This window comes from Haemaphysalis longicornis, unplaced genomic scaffold, assembly GCF_048455015.1.
Source record: "Haemaphysalis longicornis isolate Haplotype H1 unplaced genomic scaffold, Haemaphysalis longicornis Haplotype H1 scaffold_8, whole genome shotgun sequence".
Taxonomy (NCBI): Eukaryota; Metazoa; Arthropoda; class Arachnida; order Ixodida; family Ixodidae; genus Haemaphysalis; species Haemaphysalis longicornis.
The window spans coordinates 173,526,840-173,542,328 of record NW_027526445.1 but is presented as its reverse complement, the minus strand read 5'-3'; the positions used below and the strand labels follow the sequence as shown (position 1 = coordinate 173,542,328).

General features: G+C 52.2%; 2 protein-coding genes across 2 annotated transcripts; both read right to left on the bottom strand.

Moving 5' to 3' along the window:
* Window positions 1-2,141: 2,141 nt before the first annotated feature.
* Window positions 2,142-3,566, bottom strand: LOC144148586 (uncharacterized). The gene has a single exon (XM_077680101.1). It carries the CDS (start codon window positions 3,564-3,566, stop codon window positions 2,142-2,144), a length of 1,425 nt encoding a protein of 474 aa, XP_077536227.1.
* A 7,332-nt stretch (window positions 3,567-10,898) lies between these two features.
* On the bottom strand, window positions 10,899-13,388 carry LOC144148585 (endothelin-converting enzyme 1-like). Its single transcript, XM_077680100.1, has one exon. The coding sequence runs from the start codon at window positions 13,386-13,388 to the stop codon at window positions 10,899-10,901; it is 2,490 nt and encodes an 829-aa protein (XP_077536226.1).
* Between the last annotated feature and the right edge of the window lie 2,101 nt (window positions 13,389-15,489).

The following is a 15,489-nucleotide window of genomic DNA, read 5'->3' as shown; positions in this document are numbered from 1 at the left end:
CGCCAGCACACCTTTGCCGAAGCGACCCGCCAGCAAGACGTCGCTCGCCGAGCGCACCCACAAGACAGCCGCCTACCCGCAAAACATGCTCAGCTGCAGATTTCGCTGCACATTTCACTTTCGTGTTTTACCGATTCCTATGACAGAGGAATAAACCAAGGTTTTTCAGATGCGAAGCATCTCATGCTTGGGGCTGTGTTCCTCCCTCCCTCGTTGTCATTGTCGCTGTCCGCAGTCCGCACTCTACTGCGCATGCGCGTCTCTTCAGCCCGGTCAGCGTTTTGGCTGACGTCCTCGCAGTCCACTATAAAAAGAAATAGTTAGGCGCTGCCCGGTTTCGATCCCACGACTCTCTGGCCGCAACGGGAGGTACGTGGCGCTCTTCCCACTGCGTTACAAACCCAGACGGGAGCATGTGCTACGAACGCGCCTTATGCCCTTCACTCATTCAAACTACGTCAAGAAGCTACTGATACAATGAAGGCACGCGAAGCTGAACGTCAACAGAAACGACGAACTGAAAACTAATGGGAACTTCAGTCTACCCCATGGCTGCTTTGCATACTACTCAGGGTTCCCCTACGGGAAGATGGTGTAATTTTTTTTGAAGACAACCGATTTTTGTCACGTATATGTTCTCTAGCTCATTAGAAAGCCAGCGTTTTATATAGCCCGGTAACCACAAGCAATTTTTAAACAAATTGGCGGAAATAATTTTATTTGGCAGCAAACTTCCTGAAATCGGAAGGGTGGCGGTTCGTATCGAAACTTGACACTACAATATGTGTCCCTGTCACGTGACCTGCAAACCTAGCAGCTACTGTAACTGCTGAAACGTTTATTTACGTATTGAAAACCTTTTAACACAAGTATTTGTACCAGGTTAAATTGTATATGTACTTCTAAACATTATTTTGAAATTTTTAAATACACGCCGCCCGCCGTTGCTGGGTGGCTCTCAGTGTGGCTAACTGAGCCTCCATGCCCAGAATCAACGGCAGCCACGGCAGCGTTCAGGGAACAGACCCAGCGAAGGAGCTTTGACAATACTGCCTGAGTCAGGGGCGTTTGTTCTGCCAAAATATTTGATTTCTGTTTCTAAATACGCCAACGGCAGCTTTAAAAAAAAAAAAAAAACCGTCGCGCTCGAGAAGAATCGAGCTTCCCACCTCCACAACGTGAAGCCATATTCTACCTATCGTCTATCCCAAAAGACGGCGCATTCGTGCAAAATAGACCGTTGCATAAAAAAAAAAACACAAAGGAACAGGAAAGCCTGCAATTCAAACTTTTTTAGCTGGGGCCAAGTTTCTAAATATCGTTTTTCATTTCGCATAGACAAAAGTATGTTGCCGAGCTACTGGAGCTACTCTGTCATAGTTGCCAACATTATTTTTGGGAGGGACACATACGGCTCGTAGTTCTGAACATTTCGATTTAAAAAGTTCTAGGGCGTTATCAGAAAAACCGTTTCTCGTCAAGGTGCTTTAAGTGATGCCCTCCCATTTGGGATAGACAATATATACTCGATAAAAATCGGTTGTCTGTCCCTTTAAAGGTCCGGGTACCCTCGTCTGTCAGCAGCTGAGGTGAAATGTCCAAAGAACCATGCAACGCGGGAGAACAAAAAAATGTTGTTTGGGTTGTCGCTCCGGAGCAACAGGGGACTCAGCACCTGGCCACACTTTTATAAGACACTACAGTGACCCACGGGCTCAAAAACCATCGCGCACCAAGACGAAAAGTTTTATGTACTTATGAAAATGTTCGTAACGATATCACTACTACACTTAAATAAACAACAAACAAGAAAGATACTTTAGTTAAGCTACTTTTCACTAAATGGCCTCGCCGCTGTGAGGTTTTTATTTTTATTTAAAGAAAACTGGTGATACACTATTACTAAAAAATCAGTTCAGGCCGTTACATAGGAACATTTTCAGTTAAGTGTTGTGGTAACCGTGCAACAGTGGCGGAAAACAATCCCAAAGGATGGACATGTGCCGGTACAAGAGAAGGATGTGGCGCGACATGACCTAGGGCAGAACATGACGGACTCGGCTGGACGGACGCAGCGGGTTCGGCTGAGGAGTGGCCCTTGGCGGAACGGGACTCCCAGTAAAGGTGTGGTTTCAGGGGGCTCAGTGTCTTTTTGGGAACCGCGGCCGGGTGCAAGAACCCCGGTACCATATTTGGCGCCCAACGTGGGGTCGCTTGCGGTCCCTCCAGAAGGCACCGCCCCCGGCCTCCATGCGCGGTGGCCCGTCAACCATCAAGCCACCGCCAGGGCCCTCGTCATACCGTCGCTTGGTCGGCCGGCGCATCAAGCTGGGTCTCTCACCAAACCCGGCGACCCGGCCCATCTTTTGCTGCCGAAGCTCCTCGCGTTCCCGCTGGATGCGCTCCCGTTCGACACGCAAGAGTTCCATAAGCTCCCACTCGAGCTTTTTGCGCTGCACGCGGATGCGCTCACGTTCAGCCTCAATGCGGAAGATCTTCTCGCGCCGCCAGCGCCCAAGCTCCCTCTGGCGGAAAGACGCGGCTTCGTCCATGTTGCGGCGGAACGGCTCCCGGTCCCTGAAGTCGGTGCCCATGCGGCCGCGGAATGGTCCCCGGAAGGAGGGACTCCGGATAAACGGACGCCTGAAGCCTCGGATCGACCGGAAGCCCCGGATGAATGGGCTGCGGAAGAAACGGCCGCGCCCGAAACGCTCGCGTGAGCGGCTTCGACTGCGTTGCCGCTCCTTGTCGTCCCTGTGCCTCCGGTTCTTGCCCTTCCCTTCCTCATCACGTTCCTCTTCATCTGCCTCTTCCTTTTCCTCCGCTGCTTTTTCTGCAGCCTCTTCATCCTCAGCCTTATCACCGTCACCGTCTTTAGCAGCCGCTTTCTTTTCTGCAGCCTCTTTGGCCTTTGCCTTGGTAGCTGCCTTTGCCTTCGGGGTGGTCTCTTTCCCCTCCTTGGCCGCCGCTGACTTGGTAGTGCCCGCAGTGGTGCTGGCTGCGGCTGCAGTCTTGGCTTCAGATTTGCGCAGATCACCTCCAGGCCCGTGCTTTGTGCGTTCGACAGAAATCATCTTTCCGTGAAGCTCCGTGTGATGCAAGTGCTGGATGCACTCGGTAGCCTCCTCTGCGGTGCTCATGGTGATGAAGCCGTAGCAGCGCGCACCGGGCGTCTTGGCGTTGGTGACAATATTGGCCGAGGTTACCTTGCCGTGCTTGCCGAAAAGCGCTTCCAGGTCGGCGTCCCGCGTCGTGTTGGCCAGCCCAGTCACCCACAGATTTCTGATCGGCTCCTTGCCTGCGGCCGCGGCTTTGGCGGTCGCTTTGACGGCCTTGCGGCCGGCTGCCTTCGTTTTAGCGGCCGCCTTTTCCGGCTCGGCTTTGCTTCCCTCGACGGCTTCCTTCTTGGCCGCCTCCACCTTTTTCGCGGCTGCCGTCTTGGTAGCGTCACTCGGTTTAGCGGTCTCGCCCTCGGCGCCCTCTTTGGCAGTGACGGCCTCGTCTTCCTCGATGTCGGCGTCCAAGTCGTGATTGCCGTCGGCATGGACGATCAGCGCCTCCGCCATCTTCGTTGTTGTTGTTGTCGTTGTTCCTTATATTATTGGCGCATACCCAACCAGGCGATCGGCCAAACATGAGTCGTTAAACCGAAAGAGATTACTGACTAGATACATTACTCGAGAAAAATTAGAAACATTTGGAAGCTTTTTTTCTTCTTGTGTTTGAGGAATTGAGTTTGAAAATTAGTCATTATTACAGTAAAACAAAAATGGAAATAAATAAATAAATAAATAAATAAATAAATAAATAAAGAAGAAGAAGAAGAAGAAGAAGAAGAAGAAGAAGAAGAAGAAGAAGAAGAAGAAGAAGAAGAGGAGGAGGAGGAGGAGGAGGAGGAGAAGGAGGAGGAGGAAAAGGAAGAGCAAGAAGAAGAAGAAGAAGAAGAAGAAGAAGATGGAGGAGGAGGAGGAGGAGGAGGAGGAGGAGGAGGAGGAGGAGGAGGGAGATGATGATGAATAAACTTTATTGGAGACCAGGTGCTGATGTTAGGGCACCCGCCCGGTGGGAGGCTTCCTTAGTCCGGGATGCCTTGGGCTATGCTGGCCATCCGTGCCCTCTCCACCAATCGTCGCTGGTGTGGAAGGTCGGAGCTGGTCAGCAGCTCCACCCACTGCTCATAAGTAGGGTTGGGGTTAGGGGTGAGGGAAGGGGATTGCTGGCACTCCCATACAATGTGGTACAGGGTGCCTGGGTGGGGGCAGGAGTTGCATGTGGCAGGGTATTGGGTGGGATACATGGCATGTAGCAGGGTGTTATGTGGGTAGGAGTTTGTCTGTAGGCGCCGGAAGGTAGTAGCTTCATCGCGAGAGAGGTTCGGGTGGGGGAATGGGTATTTGCGACGCTCGTTCCTGTAGTGGGCGAGTATTTCGGCGTATGTTTGCAGCGGGGTGGGCTTAACTGTTGCTTCCGATGGGGGTTCGTGGCCCTCGTGGGAAACGGCCCGGTGTGAGTGAGCGCGGGCAGCGGCGTGTGCCGCTTCGTTACCCCCGAGGGATTCGTGACCTGGAGTCCAAATTATTTGCAGTTCTGGGAGTAGTTTTGCTTGTTGCAGAATTTTCAAGGCGGGTTGTGATATGCGTCCTTTTAGGTAGTTCCTGCAAGCGGCTTGGCAGTCAGTAACAATGGTTAAAAAGTCTTGGCCTGTTGTGGCGGCAAGGGCAATGGCAACCTCTTCAGCTGTTTCGGTGGAGTTGGTGAAAACAGACACTGCAGCGAGCTCAGTTCCTCTGGCATTAACCACGCTGGCGGCTTGTGCAGATTTGTGGGGGTATGGCGATGCATCTGTATATCGGGTGCAGGGGAGGTGGTGGTATTGATTATAGATGGTGCGGGATCTTGCTGCTCGGCGTGCTTTGTTGTAGGTGGGGTGCATATTTCTTGGGATTGGAGCAACGCGAATGTTTTGTCGTATAGCCAGAGGGATGCGAATTTTCTGGTCGAGGAGGGAGAAGAAAACAAGAAAAATATTCAGAAATGAAGACTTTTGGAGGGCTTAGGTGAGGTGCCAGAATAAGAATCGAATTACGTTGTGAATCTTTTGGAATTTTATATGAAGCGCAGAAGAGCAGAACAAACACCCCAGCGGCAATATACCGTTTCTGAAGCCGCAAATGATAATAGAGCCGGCACTGATAATGCCAATCCCAGCACCTCAAGGAGCTGACGTCTGAGGCTCGAAAATCGTCGACTCCGCCTTGGCGTTCTTTTTCTCCTTCGACTCATCGTCATCAGCGGCCGCTACGGTGAAAATGGTGAAAGAAGATTTCACATCGCGCGAGACACCAAGCGGCCGCTGGAAAAAAGACACACCACCGAGAAGAGAAAGGCGAGGGCGGGGTGCGAGCAGGAGCTGCGAACCCGGGAAGCGCAGGGCGACTGAGACAGGGCATGGTTGGATTGGGCATTCCCATGTCAGACGTACGTTCGACGTGCCTTCCGTTACGAGACCGTCGCCACCGACCGGTCACCAAGGCGAGCTGCCGTCTGGGTGTGGCTCATCATCAACGTCATCATCTTGGTGTTCCAACGTCTAATCCGTCCAGTGATGATGATGATGATAATAACTTTATTTTGCCCAAAACTGGGTGAAAGGAGGAAGGGGAAGTGGGAGCCTTCCTGAATTCCTCCCCCTCAGATGGCGGCCTGCAGCCCCTGGGCGCGAGCGCCATCTTCGGCCAGAGCTAATAGTCTCGGCTCTTTCTCAGCATCCTCGAAGACTGTGTCTCAACCTTTTCTTCGGAGTGGGGGAAAGTGTGGTAACCGTGCAACAGTGGCGGGAAACAATCCCAAAGGATGGACATGTGCCGGGAGAAGAAAGGGATCTGGCGCGACATGACCTAGGGCAGAACATGGCGGACTCGGCTGGACTAGGTCTGCGCAGCCGGATCGGCTGAGGAGTGGACCTTGGCGGAGCGGGACTCCCACTAAAGGAGTGGTTTCAGGGGGCTCAGTGTCCTTTTGGGAACCGCCGCCGGGTGCAAGAACCCTTGTACCACAGTGTAGAACTTTTCGCACTGAATCACGATGTTTTTTAAGCCCTTGGGTCGTGAATTTGTTAGTACCCGCCGCGGTGGTTCAGGGGCTAAGGAGGTGTGCTACTGAGCACTAGGACGCAGGTTCGATTCCCGGCCGCGGCGGCCGCTTTTCTGATGGAGGCGAAAAGGGAAAACGCCCGGCCGCGCGTTTAAGATCCTCAGGTGGTGAAAGTTAATCCGGAGCCCGCCACTACGGCGCGCCTCATCACCTGTACAGCGTCGGCGCGTTAAACTCCACAATCAATCAATCAATCAATCAATCAATCAATCAATCAATAGATAGATAGATAGATAGATAGATAGATAGATAGATAGATAGATAGATAGATAGATAGATAGATAGATAGATAGATAGATAGATAGATAGATAGATAAATAAATAAATAAATAAATAAATAAATAAATAAATTTGTTAGTCCCATATAAAAGGTGAGCCCCCTTAACTACTTCTGCTGACAAAACTGGTGAGGGGGTGTCTGATGTATTGTACGCCAAAAATAACCAAATTCTTCTCTCCCCTCCCTCTCCCTTCATTGACTAATTCATAAGCACGCAATACACAGCGCTGCATGGTTCTCGCCTTTATGAAATTCAGCGTTAAAATGCAAGAATCGTGTGTATAGCTTTGTATGCCGTACCGCAGAACTCTATGCCACGACAAGGGGTCGAAGTTTTTCCGGGGTGCCTCAGAAAGCGGTGTTCTGTCTATCGGCGATATTACCTTTCACACGACGCACAGTGCCACATAAGAACAGGAGGAGGAGGAGGAATAAACTTTTATTGTGCACACCACGATGTGCTCAGCCTCCCAAGTCCAGGAGGCCGCGAGTCCGAGCTGCGTCCATAGTTCGTTGCACCAGGGCTTGCTGTCGTTCTGGCGCTGAGCTGGTCAGCTGGGCCTCGCACTGCTCAGGGTTGGGGACTGGAATGGGGTTAGGGTGGTGAGGACAAGAGAAAACAAGGTGGTAAGTGGTGAGAGGTATGTGACAATGCGGGCAATTGTAGGGGAAAAGGGGCGGCGAGATGTGGTGTAGGATGGGGTGATTATAGAAGGTTTAAGTTTGCAGGCGGCGGTGAAGGGAGGCGTGGTGCGTTGGGACGGAGGGGTGGGGCGGGGGGTATATTCTTCGTGTGGGTCTGTAGTGAGACCGTATGGAACAGAAGGTCGAGTCAAGGAGAGGAAGCGTGTCTTCAGTGGTGGGAGGGTAGCACCCGGTGTCGGTCCTTGAAGTTGCGAGTGCCCGGTAGGGCAGATCGCGGGCTGCGGCGTGAGCCGCTTCATTCCCAACCAAGCGGGCATGGCCAGGAGTCCATACAGTGGTCACTTCTAGGTCCGGAACAGTTTTTTAGAAATTTCAGCAATTTTCTTTATGCACCCACTTGATTAAAACCATGCTCTTCTGAATAGGATTTTCGTGCAATACTATAAAAAGTCACCAGCAAGGTGTATTTAACGCGTTTGCGAGTCGCAGCAGGTTTCCCTTCGCTTAGTGCAATGGAGGCTCAAGTACAGTCAAACCCGACTATAACGAACCCGGATAGAGCGAATTATGCTATATATCGAACAAAAATATTTCAGTTAGAGAAATACATGGGGAAAATATTCCTTATAGCTGAGTTCACATCCGATATATCGAACTCTGCGCGCCTAGAATGGACGCCGAAATGCATGGTCTCGAAGCGGCGATTGAGATGTGGATTGTCCAGGACCACGGAGCAAGAGCCGCGACTGAGATATTGCGCCTCGCACGGAGTGACGTGATGCCCGACACTTTCCGTAACTGTTTCCGACGCGCGGGACTCACGATGGAACCCGCAAATTCCGCGAGTCCGGACCAAGACAGCAGCATCGGTGAACTGTGGGAAGAGCTCGCCAGCGTTCCCGATGATGTCGCGAGTGAAAGCCGTCCGACGCTTACAATGAAGCGCTTTCGGCAGTCGATGTGCTCCGCCAATGCTTTTTTAGATTTTGGAGGACGCGGACTCGAACTGGTACAAACAATGTTTCGTGTACAGACTGATATGCTAGTTGAAGCCGCCAAAATGAAAGTGAAAACAAAAATCACCGCTTTTTTGCAAAGTAGGCAGCTAAGGCGGAAAGTAGCTTTATTATTTGCAATAAATGGATTATTTGGTGTATGGTAATGACTAATTTACTGAGTTCGTTTCTGCATGCGGGGATGGCGGAGTAGGGAGGGGGGAGGGGGGGTGGCTCCCGCGGATTACGAACTCGTGAAATAGGTTCGTTATAAGCGCGTTTTTCTATATCGAACTATTGGATATATCAAACTAATCGCAGTGCATATTGCAGTTCGCTATAAACGGGTTTGACTGTAAACGGTAAAAACCAGCTACGGTAAAAGAGTTCAGCCCTCTTTTGGCAGAGGTCTCCGAAAACATTAAAAACACAAAAATGCTGCTGCCTTCTCTGCGGAGCACTAACTTGGTCCACATACCCAGAAAATCCTCCCATGATACGGAACCCAATTTGTGAAAAACTTCAGGCCGATCAGTCCATACTCTCCAAAGACTACAGAATACTAGCCCGTATCCTGTACCGACGTCTCGAGACAGACCTCAGCAGTGTGGTAGGCCCTCATCAGACTTTCGGATTTAAGAATAGTTCTATCAACACCAACCTGCACCGCATAAGAACCGTCTGTGAGGCGGCAGAGTCTGGCGTCATTCCTTAACTTTGTGTCCGCGCGTGTGTGTGTGAACATCTGCTAATGCATCACCTGCTGAATTGTTTAATCGTATTAACCCATCGAAAAGGGCCGTATCTAAAGTGGCCGCTTCCTTACAAAATTTAAGCGTTTGCGGTACCTCCTATGCCCGAATTCAGCTTCATTAAAATGCCTTATTTTGGGAGACAAGTACTTTCCCAATCATGGCGGTAGCAGCCTCTTTCTCTGAGCACGAGGACGCGGGTTCAATAACCGGCCGCGGCGGGCGCTATTCTGATGGAGGCGAAAAGGAAAAACGACCATGTGTACGAGATTTCAGCGCACGTTAAAGATCCTCGGGTGGTCAAAATTAATCCGGAGCCCTCCACTGCGGCGCGCCTCATCGCCTGCGTTGCGTCGGCGCGTTAAACCCTACAATCAATCAAGCAGCCTACTTCGTAGGCCATTTCTGATTCTCTGCATTCCTAGCGGAGGAGTTCATAACAACGAAGCATTCGTGTACTATCGTGATAAATTGAAATATGAACAACAGAGCGCGTGGCTTTCAGTACATGCCGCGCATCCCATGGCGAAGGGCCGCTTATGCGCAGTGCGAACAAACGACCAGAGTTTGTGTCCAACGTTTATATGAAAACCCCGTCGTTCGGCGTGTGAGTGTTTTGGTTTGTCTTCCCACCGCGTTCAGCGCCCGCTCACGCAAGCTTTATCTAAATTTGTTGCTGCGAGGAGTGAAAACGGCGCACGCAGCTATATTTCCTTCATTTCGTCCTGAGCTCCCAACGGACGATGGAAGTACGATGGTCTTTCCATACCAAGGTGGGATACGAACTCTCGTAACTTGCTCGCACTGCGCATACCCGGCCCACCGCCAGGGTGCGCGGCATGTACTGAAAGCCACGCGCTCCTTTGTTCGTTTTAGATGCGACTGCATCTCATTCACTCGCCTTGTCCCTGCATCCGGCGTCGTCGGCGTTGTCGTCGGCATCCGCCCCTCCTCCATTCTCCTCGCCGCGCGAGCTGCGCTCTCCGCCGCTTACCCCCTCTCCTCTCCGATAGCGAACACTCTCTCGCGAGGGGCATTGGATTGGATTCGATTGGATTGGCTTGGCTTGGCTTGGCTTGGATTGAATTGGATTGGATTGGATTAAAGTTGATTGTGTTGCGTCATAGCCGCGGCAGACGCACTGGCGCCGGCGCGTCCCCTCACCGTTATGCGCGCTATAAAACGCGGTGCCTGCGCCGCTCCGCTCCATCGTTCTAGCGCCGTTCCTCCGCTGTCCAACGCTGCAACGTGAACCCCCTATGCGTCGCATCGACACAGGGGTTCCCGCGAGGGGAGGTGGGAGTTTTTTATTCAATTTATCACGATAGTAGGTGATGCGCAAGGCACGCTCGTGTCCGCGGAACGCAGTATGGGTAATCTTATCTAGTGACACTAGGGAGAACCACCCCGGCCGGCAGTTATCTGCCGCGTGGCAAAGCTCAGTCACAACAATAATCAATCCCGCGTAGTCTGAGAATGCATGCTCACGAAGATTGACAAGCGCCTCCCGCGTTCTTCAGCCGATGCACCCGTTGACACCAAATAGACAAGGGTCAGCGTGTCGATTCGGCAATCCGTGGCTGCTTTCGTGTTTTGCGAGTGTTATCAACGCAAATTTGGCTGCTATGCCGTCGTGGAAGAGGCCGAATTCGTACGGACGTGCAGGTCGTAAGTTGCGCGAAAAATGTCATTGGGGCGGGACGTAGGGGTGGCCGAGCGCGCACACAAAAATACGTGAGGGGTTTCTGCCCCTTTTTGCCCCCACCCCCGGTTGCGGCGTCAGTGATACCTAATGCACGTACCACTTATAACTAACATATTGGGAAACGGAAATTCCTTCGTTATATCCGTTTTTAGCTTTATCTGGAAATTTAATATATATATACGAACGGTAACGGGAAACGAAGATTTGTTCTTTATAGCCGGGATTTCGTTAATACCGGGTTCGCTAAAAGTGGGCCGTACTGTATCGCCATCAGCTTATATCAGCTGGTGAAGCGCACGCCTAAAAGGCGAGAAGGTCTAGTCAACAAGCACATTCAGTCCATCTGCAAACAAAAGTATACGCTCCATTTATTGCGACGCTAAAATGTCACCGTCGGTGGTCAACCACTTCTGCTTATTCCTCTTCCACACACTGCATCGATGAGCCGGGTTCATATAAGTGCCTGGCTTGCAGTGAAAGGCTTCGGCGAATTCAGGTAAGTTCCTCAGCGGCACGTTAACACGCCATGGAGCTGGCGTCACGTGGAACCTTCGCTGCTGCTTCCAAAGTTCTTCGTCCCTGGAGTCGCAGTGGGCTGCCGCAAAGTTGTAAAAGAACATCTGGTCCATCGTAGGACCGCCGGTAGTTGCCACACCAGGATGCCCACTCACGTTGCGGCCAACAATGGCGTCACCAAACGCGTCTCTGTAAAGCCGGAACAGAGGGTACGCAACGGCGTTGTCGAGGAAGTCCATCTCCAAAGAGCGCATCGAGCTCCCTTCGACGAGAGCCGTTTGGTGCTGAGACTCGACGCAGGCGCTGGCGTTCTCGTACGCCTCGATGGTGCCAACGCTCCACCACGCGCGATGCCGAGACTCCTCGTCCACGGAGGAGCCGCTCCGTGTCAGCACCTCTAAAACGCCACGGACAACGTCGGCCGCGACAACGCCGTATAAGACGGGGTGCAAGACGTTGCTCAGAGGGTTCAGAAACGCCACGGTCGCCTGCGGCACGACCAGAACGTTGCTGACGTGTAGGAGCTCGTAGCCGGCTCGGAAGGTCGTCAGCCTGTACCGGTTGTCGTAGGCAGGTACCTTGGCGTTGCCCCAGGCATCCCAGTAGGCGGCGGAAGCCGTCACGTATAGGGAAAACACGATACGAGGGAGGCGTCGTTCATCCCAGAAGCCATTGCCATCGCCGCCGTCAGCTAATGTTTGTGCAGAGGACGTTAGCGTGACGTTGGGTTGAAACAGAGCTTGCCGATAGAGCTCGTAATCCACCAGGTTGCTCTGGGCGCCAAATTCGAAACGCATCGCCTGGAGCTTGAGGGACGCCGTCTTCCGGTCCAACGCGTTCACCCACGAGTTTCTGGACTCGACCAAGCCGGTGATCAGATGCCTGGAAGCGTTGAACAGATGCGTCAGCTGGCGGTCCATGTGATTTCGTGGCGTAGTAGCGAATTCCTTGCCAAGTGTGAGCTTGGCGACGATGCCCACGCCGTACTTGAAGAGTCTCTCCAGCAGGACGAGACAAGCCGCCTTTCTCACGCTAATGTCGGGAACGTCGTCGTCGTGGCCGAACTCGAGCAGAAATTCGGCTTCCTCACCCAGAACAGGAGCCAGCACAACGGCGGTTTTGAAAACGATGTAATTAGCGATCACTGCGTCCCAAGTGCCTCTCATGACGTGGCCCAGGTTACGGAAAAAGATAGGGTCGTTCACGGTCACCCTCGTGTGATTTTCAATGTTTCCGTTGGCGCTGACGATGACCTCATTGAAGTAGGTCGTCCAGTCCCAGTTGTCGGCGAGGAAGAGGTCTTCGAGGGACGTGGGTTTCTCTCGCGGAGGCATCATCAGCTCCTCTTCCGAGGCCAACATGAAACTTTCCAGCCGCTTCTCAAGCTGCACTATCTTCCTGGCCGCCGAACGGGTTTTTCCAGGTGAGTACAGGTCAAGCGTTCTTGCGACGAAATCGGCGTAGAGTGAGTCCGTGGACTCGACAAGATTGGTCATAAAGCGGCGATACAGCGTCGCCGGGGCAGAAAGGACGATCTCGAAGCCTCCAGTCATTCTCATCCCGCTCGGGCGCGCCACCTGAACTTGAAACAGCGGGTGAAGCCTCAGATACCTGTCTGCAGCGGCTACCAGGCTTGCGAGTCCTCCGCGATGCACTTGCCTGACCGGCACTTCTCCGTTGATCCCCAGCACTTCCAAAACGACAGCCAGTTCGTCCGAAACGTTCCGTGTGACGTTCGTCTCCTTCACGCAGGCGCCGTAGACCCACATCATGCGCGAGAGGAAGTTCTCCCCCGGCCCACCGGCAGGCTCGCCTTTCAGCTGGACGTAGAACCGGAAGAAGCGTTCCACGTCCGTCATCAGCTGCGCGGTGCTCAGTTCCGCAAACGGCCGCGTCGACGCGTTTCCCATCCTGAACCAGCGGGTGGCGTCGCAGGCGTGCGCGTAGAAGTCGTCGCATGGGTCTTTGCGTTCGTCTAGGGCCCGAACGATGTAGTCCCTGTTCCACCTACACAACTGCGACCGGCACCAGTCTTCTTCGTAACGCTGGCGCGCCTTATTAGCGACGCGGTAACGGAATGAGGACCTCATCGTGTGCAGCCCTTGCGAAGTAGAGTCGGCACCCGTGCCCTCATAGAAGGCACCCATGGCCTCGCGCCCCGTGAAGAAGAGGACGGTGGCGCCGATGAAGACGCTGCACCCTGCGATTGAGACGAGCAGGAGGGCTGGTGGAGGGACCGTGTCTGCGTTGTTACGAGCGGCTGCGGGGCCGTCCGTCGCTGGCTCGCGGCGACGCTCATCGTTAGCTACCCGTGGCTCGTCCCTTCCTGCGGGGCTGGACATGGTTGTAGTTGACAGCGATCTGGCGAGCAATGGACAGTGAACTGCTGCAGCTTCAGATAATGGTGATGATGACTGCGAAGATGACGACGACGACGACGACGATGGTGGTGGTGGTGGTGAAAAGGTTTTATTGAGCTGGAACGGAGTTAGTTGAGCCGTTCCTCTCTTGCGGGGGCGTCCTTAGCCCAGGAGGTCCTGGGCCCGTGCGACCAGTTGCTCCCGTGATATCACTCTAGCTGGTCACCCCGCATACCCAAACAGGGGGATTGGTCAAGAATAGTCTTTTTCCTCATGAAAAAGAATTAGATAAAGCAATAGTAGAGCCGAAGAAAGGATTTAGTATTTAGATTCAAGAGAGAAAGGGAAAAAAAGAAAGAGGAACGAGAAAACAAAATAAAAAGTCAGCCTGATCGGAATAATTTTAGCACGGCAGACGAGCCGTCACCGAAATGAATGAATGGCGTGACAAACATCCCCATGGCAGTGGCCTAGCTTCGCGCCCCCGAAAGACAGCAGCACTGGCAGAGTCAATGAGAGTTCAAGACATCGGAAGAGGGAGAAGAAGAAGAAGAAGAAGAGGGAAGAAGAAGAGGGAGAGGTGTGCGCCCCCATATTATAGTCTGTCACTAGTACAAATGGGAAAAATAGAAAATAAGCAATCGCGCAGGCACGGGCCCGAGCGTATAGGCAAGGGCGGTGGAAAGGACAACATTGTTTTCGTGTGTTCCGGTGCCCCATTGGCACCCGCAGATCATGTGAACCCCTTGATGAGCAAACAGACGTGCCCCCAATCGGGGCCACGACTGGGAGTTGTGAGTGACAAGCGGCGGGCACGCCGACCCCAAAAACACAGTATCAGGTGGCTAACAGCTGTAACGAAATGCAGGGCAGGGAAAGCGTACTCCTTTCACTTGGTTTACGGTTTTAGAGAGAGCTGGAGCTTGCAGGCTGAGTGCGGTGCACGGCCCGCCCTAAAGTCAACGCAGTCAGACAAAGCACCTGTAGGGGACCCTGCATTTCTCAGGCATCTTTTCTTGTCTCGCACTGTTGAGCGTCCTGCTGGAACAGCGGACGCGCCCGACGAACGAGGCTTACCCCAGATAATTGTTGCGCCTGAAAGGGTGTCGATGGAGAGGCGTGCCCGCAAATATTCAATGATGGGAAAAAGGTCATTTGTTGTGTGCGATGCGCCTGCCAAGGTAGTCAGGGCAATGCCCCCACCTCCTCCTGTAAAGTGGTTCCGACACTGGAGCCACAGCAAGTGTACAACCGTTCTTGTCAATTCAGTACTAGCAAAAAATAGCAGCAGGTGCAAGTGTGTAACTGGCCTTTTAATCCAATGTCAAAGGTGTTGTGATTGTTGGTTTTTTTTTTTTTTTTACGAATGCCTTGGTGTCGCCGTCGGTGTGTGAATGCGCGAACCTTGACAATCCATCTATAAAATGTTGAACATTTGGACTTGGAACGTTCGGGGTTTTAGATGGCCCCCCAAACAGCAGAAAATAATAGATCTCGCGAAACAACACAGATGTGACATACTGTGCATACAGGAAACAAATATCAAATCTATTCAGGATGTCCAAAAATTTGAGACTCAGCATGTCCTTAAGGGCATCTTTTCTTTCCCAATGCAGAACTCTTGTGGAGTTGGCATAATAGTCCTTAATACATCCTTGCTGGCACATAGCCACTTCACCTTTGATACAGAAGGTAGAATAACAGTTTTGGACTTCAACTGGAGTGGCGACCGATACCGCCTAATTAATATTTATGCTCCCCCATACCATTCCACTGGGAAAAACTTGTTCAAAAATATAGAATAGCTGTTTCTCGAAAACCGGCATGTCATATGCCTTGGAGATTTTAATTGTGTATTAAGCCAGGATGACAGGATAGGGCCCTCACATAGGGTAGATTACCAAGGACGGGATTTAAACAGGTTAATACTTCATTTTAATTTAATTGACGCACACGTACTTCTTCACGGAACAACGGTGCAGTACACATGGCAACAAAGAAGGACGAAAAGTAGACTAGACAGAGTCTACGTTAGCTCGGTTCTGGCAGACATTGTCACAGAGTGCGAAATAGTGGAAGCTGC

Coding starts and splice junctions, on each gene's coding strand:
- LOC144148586 (XM_077680101.1), bottom strand. CDS start 3,566: ATGGCGGAGGCGCTGATCGTCCATGCCGACGGCAATCACGACTTGGAC.
- LOC144148585 (XM_077680100.1), bottom strand. CDS start 13,388: ATGTCCAGCCCCGCAGGAAGGGACGAGCCACGGGTAGCTAACGATGAG.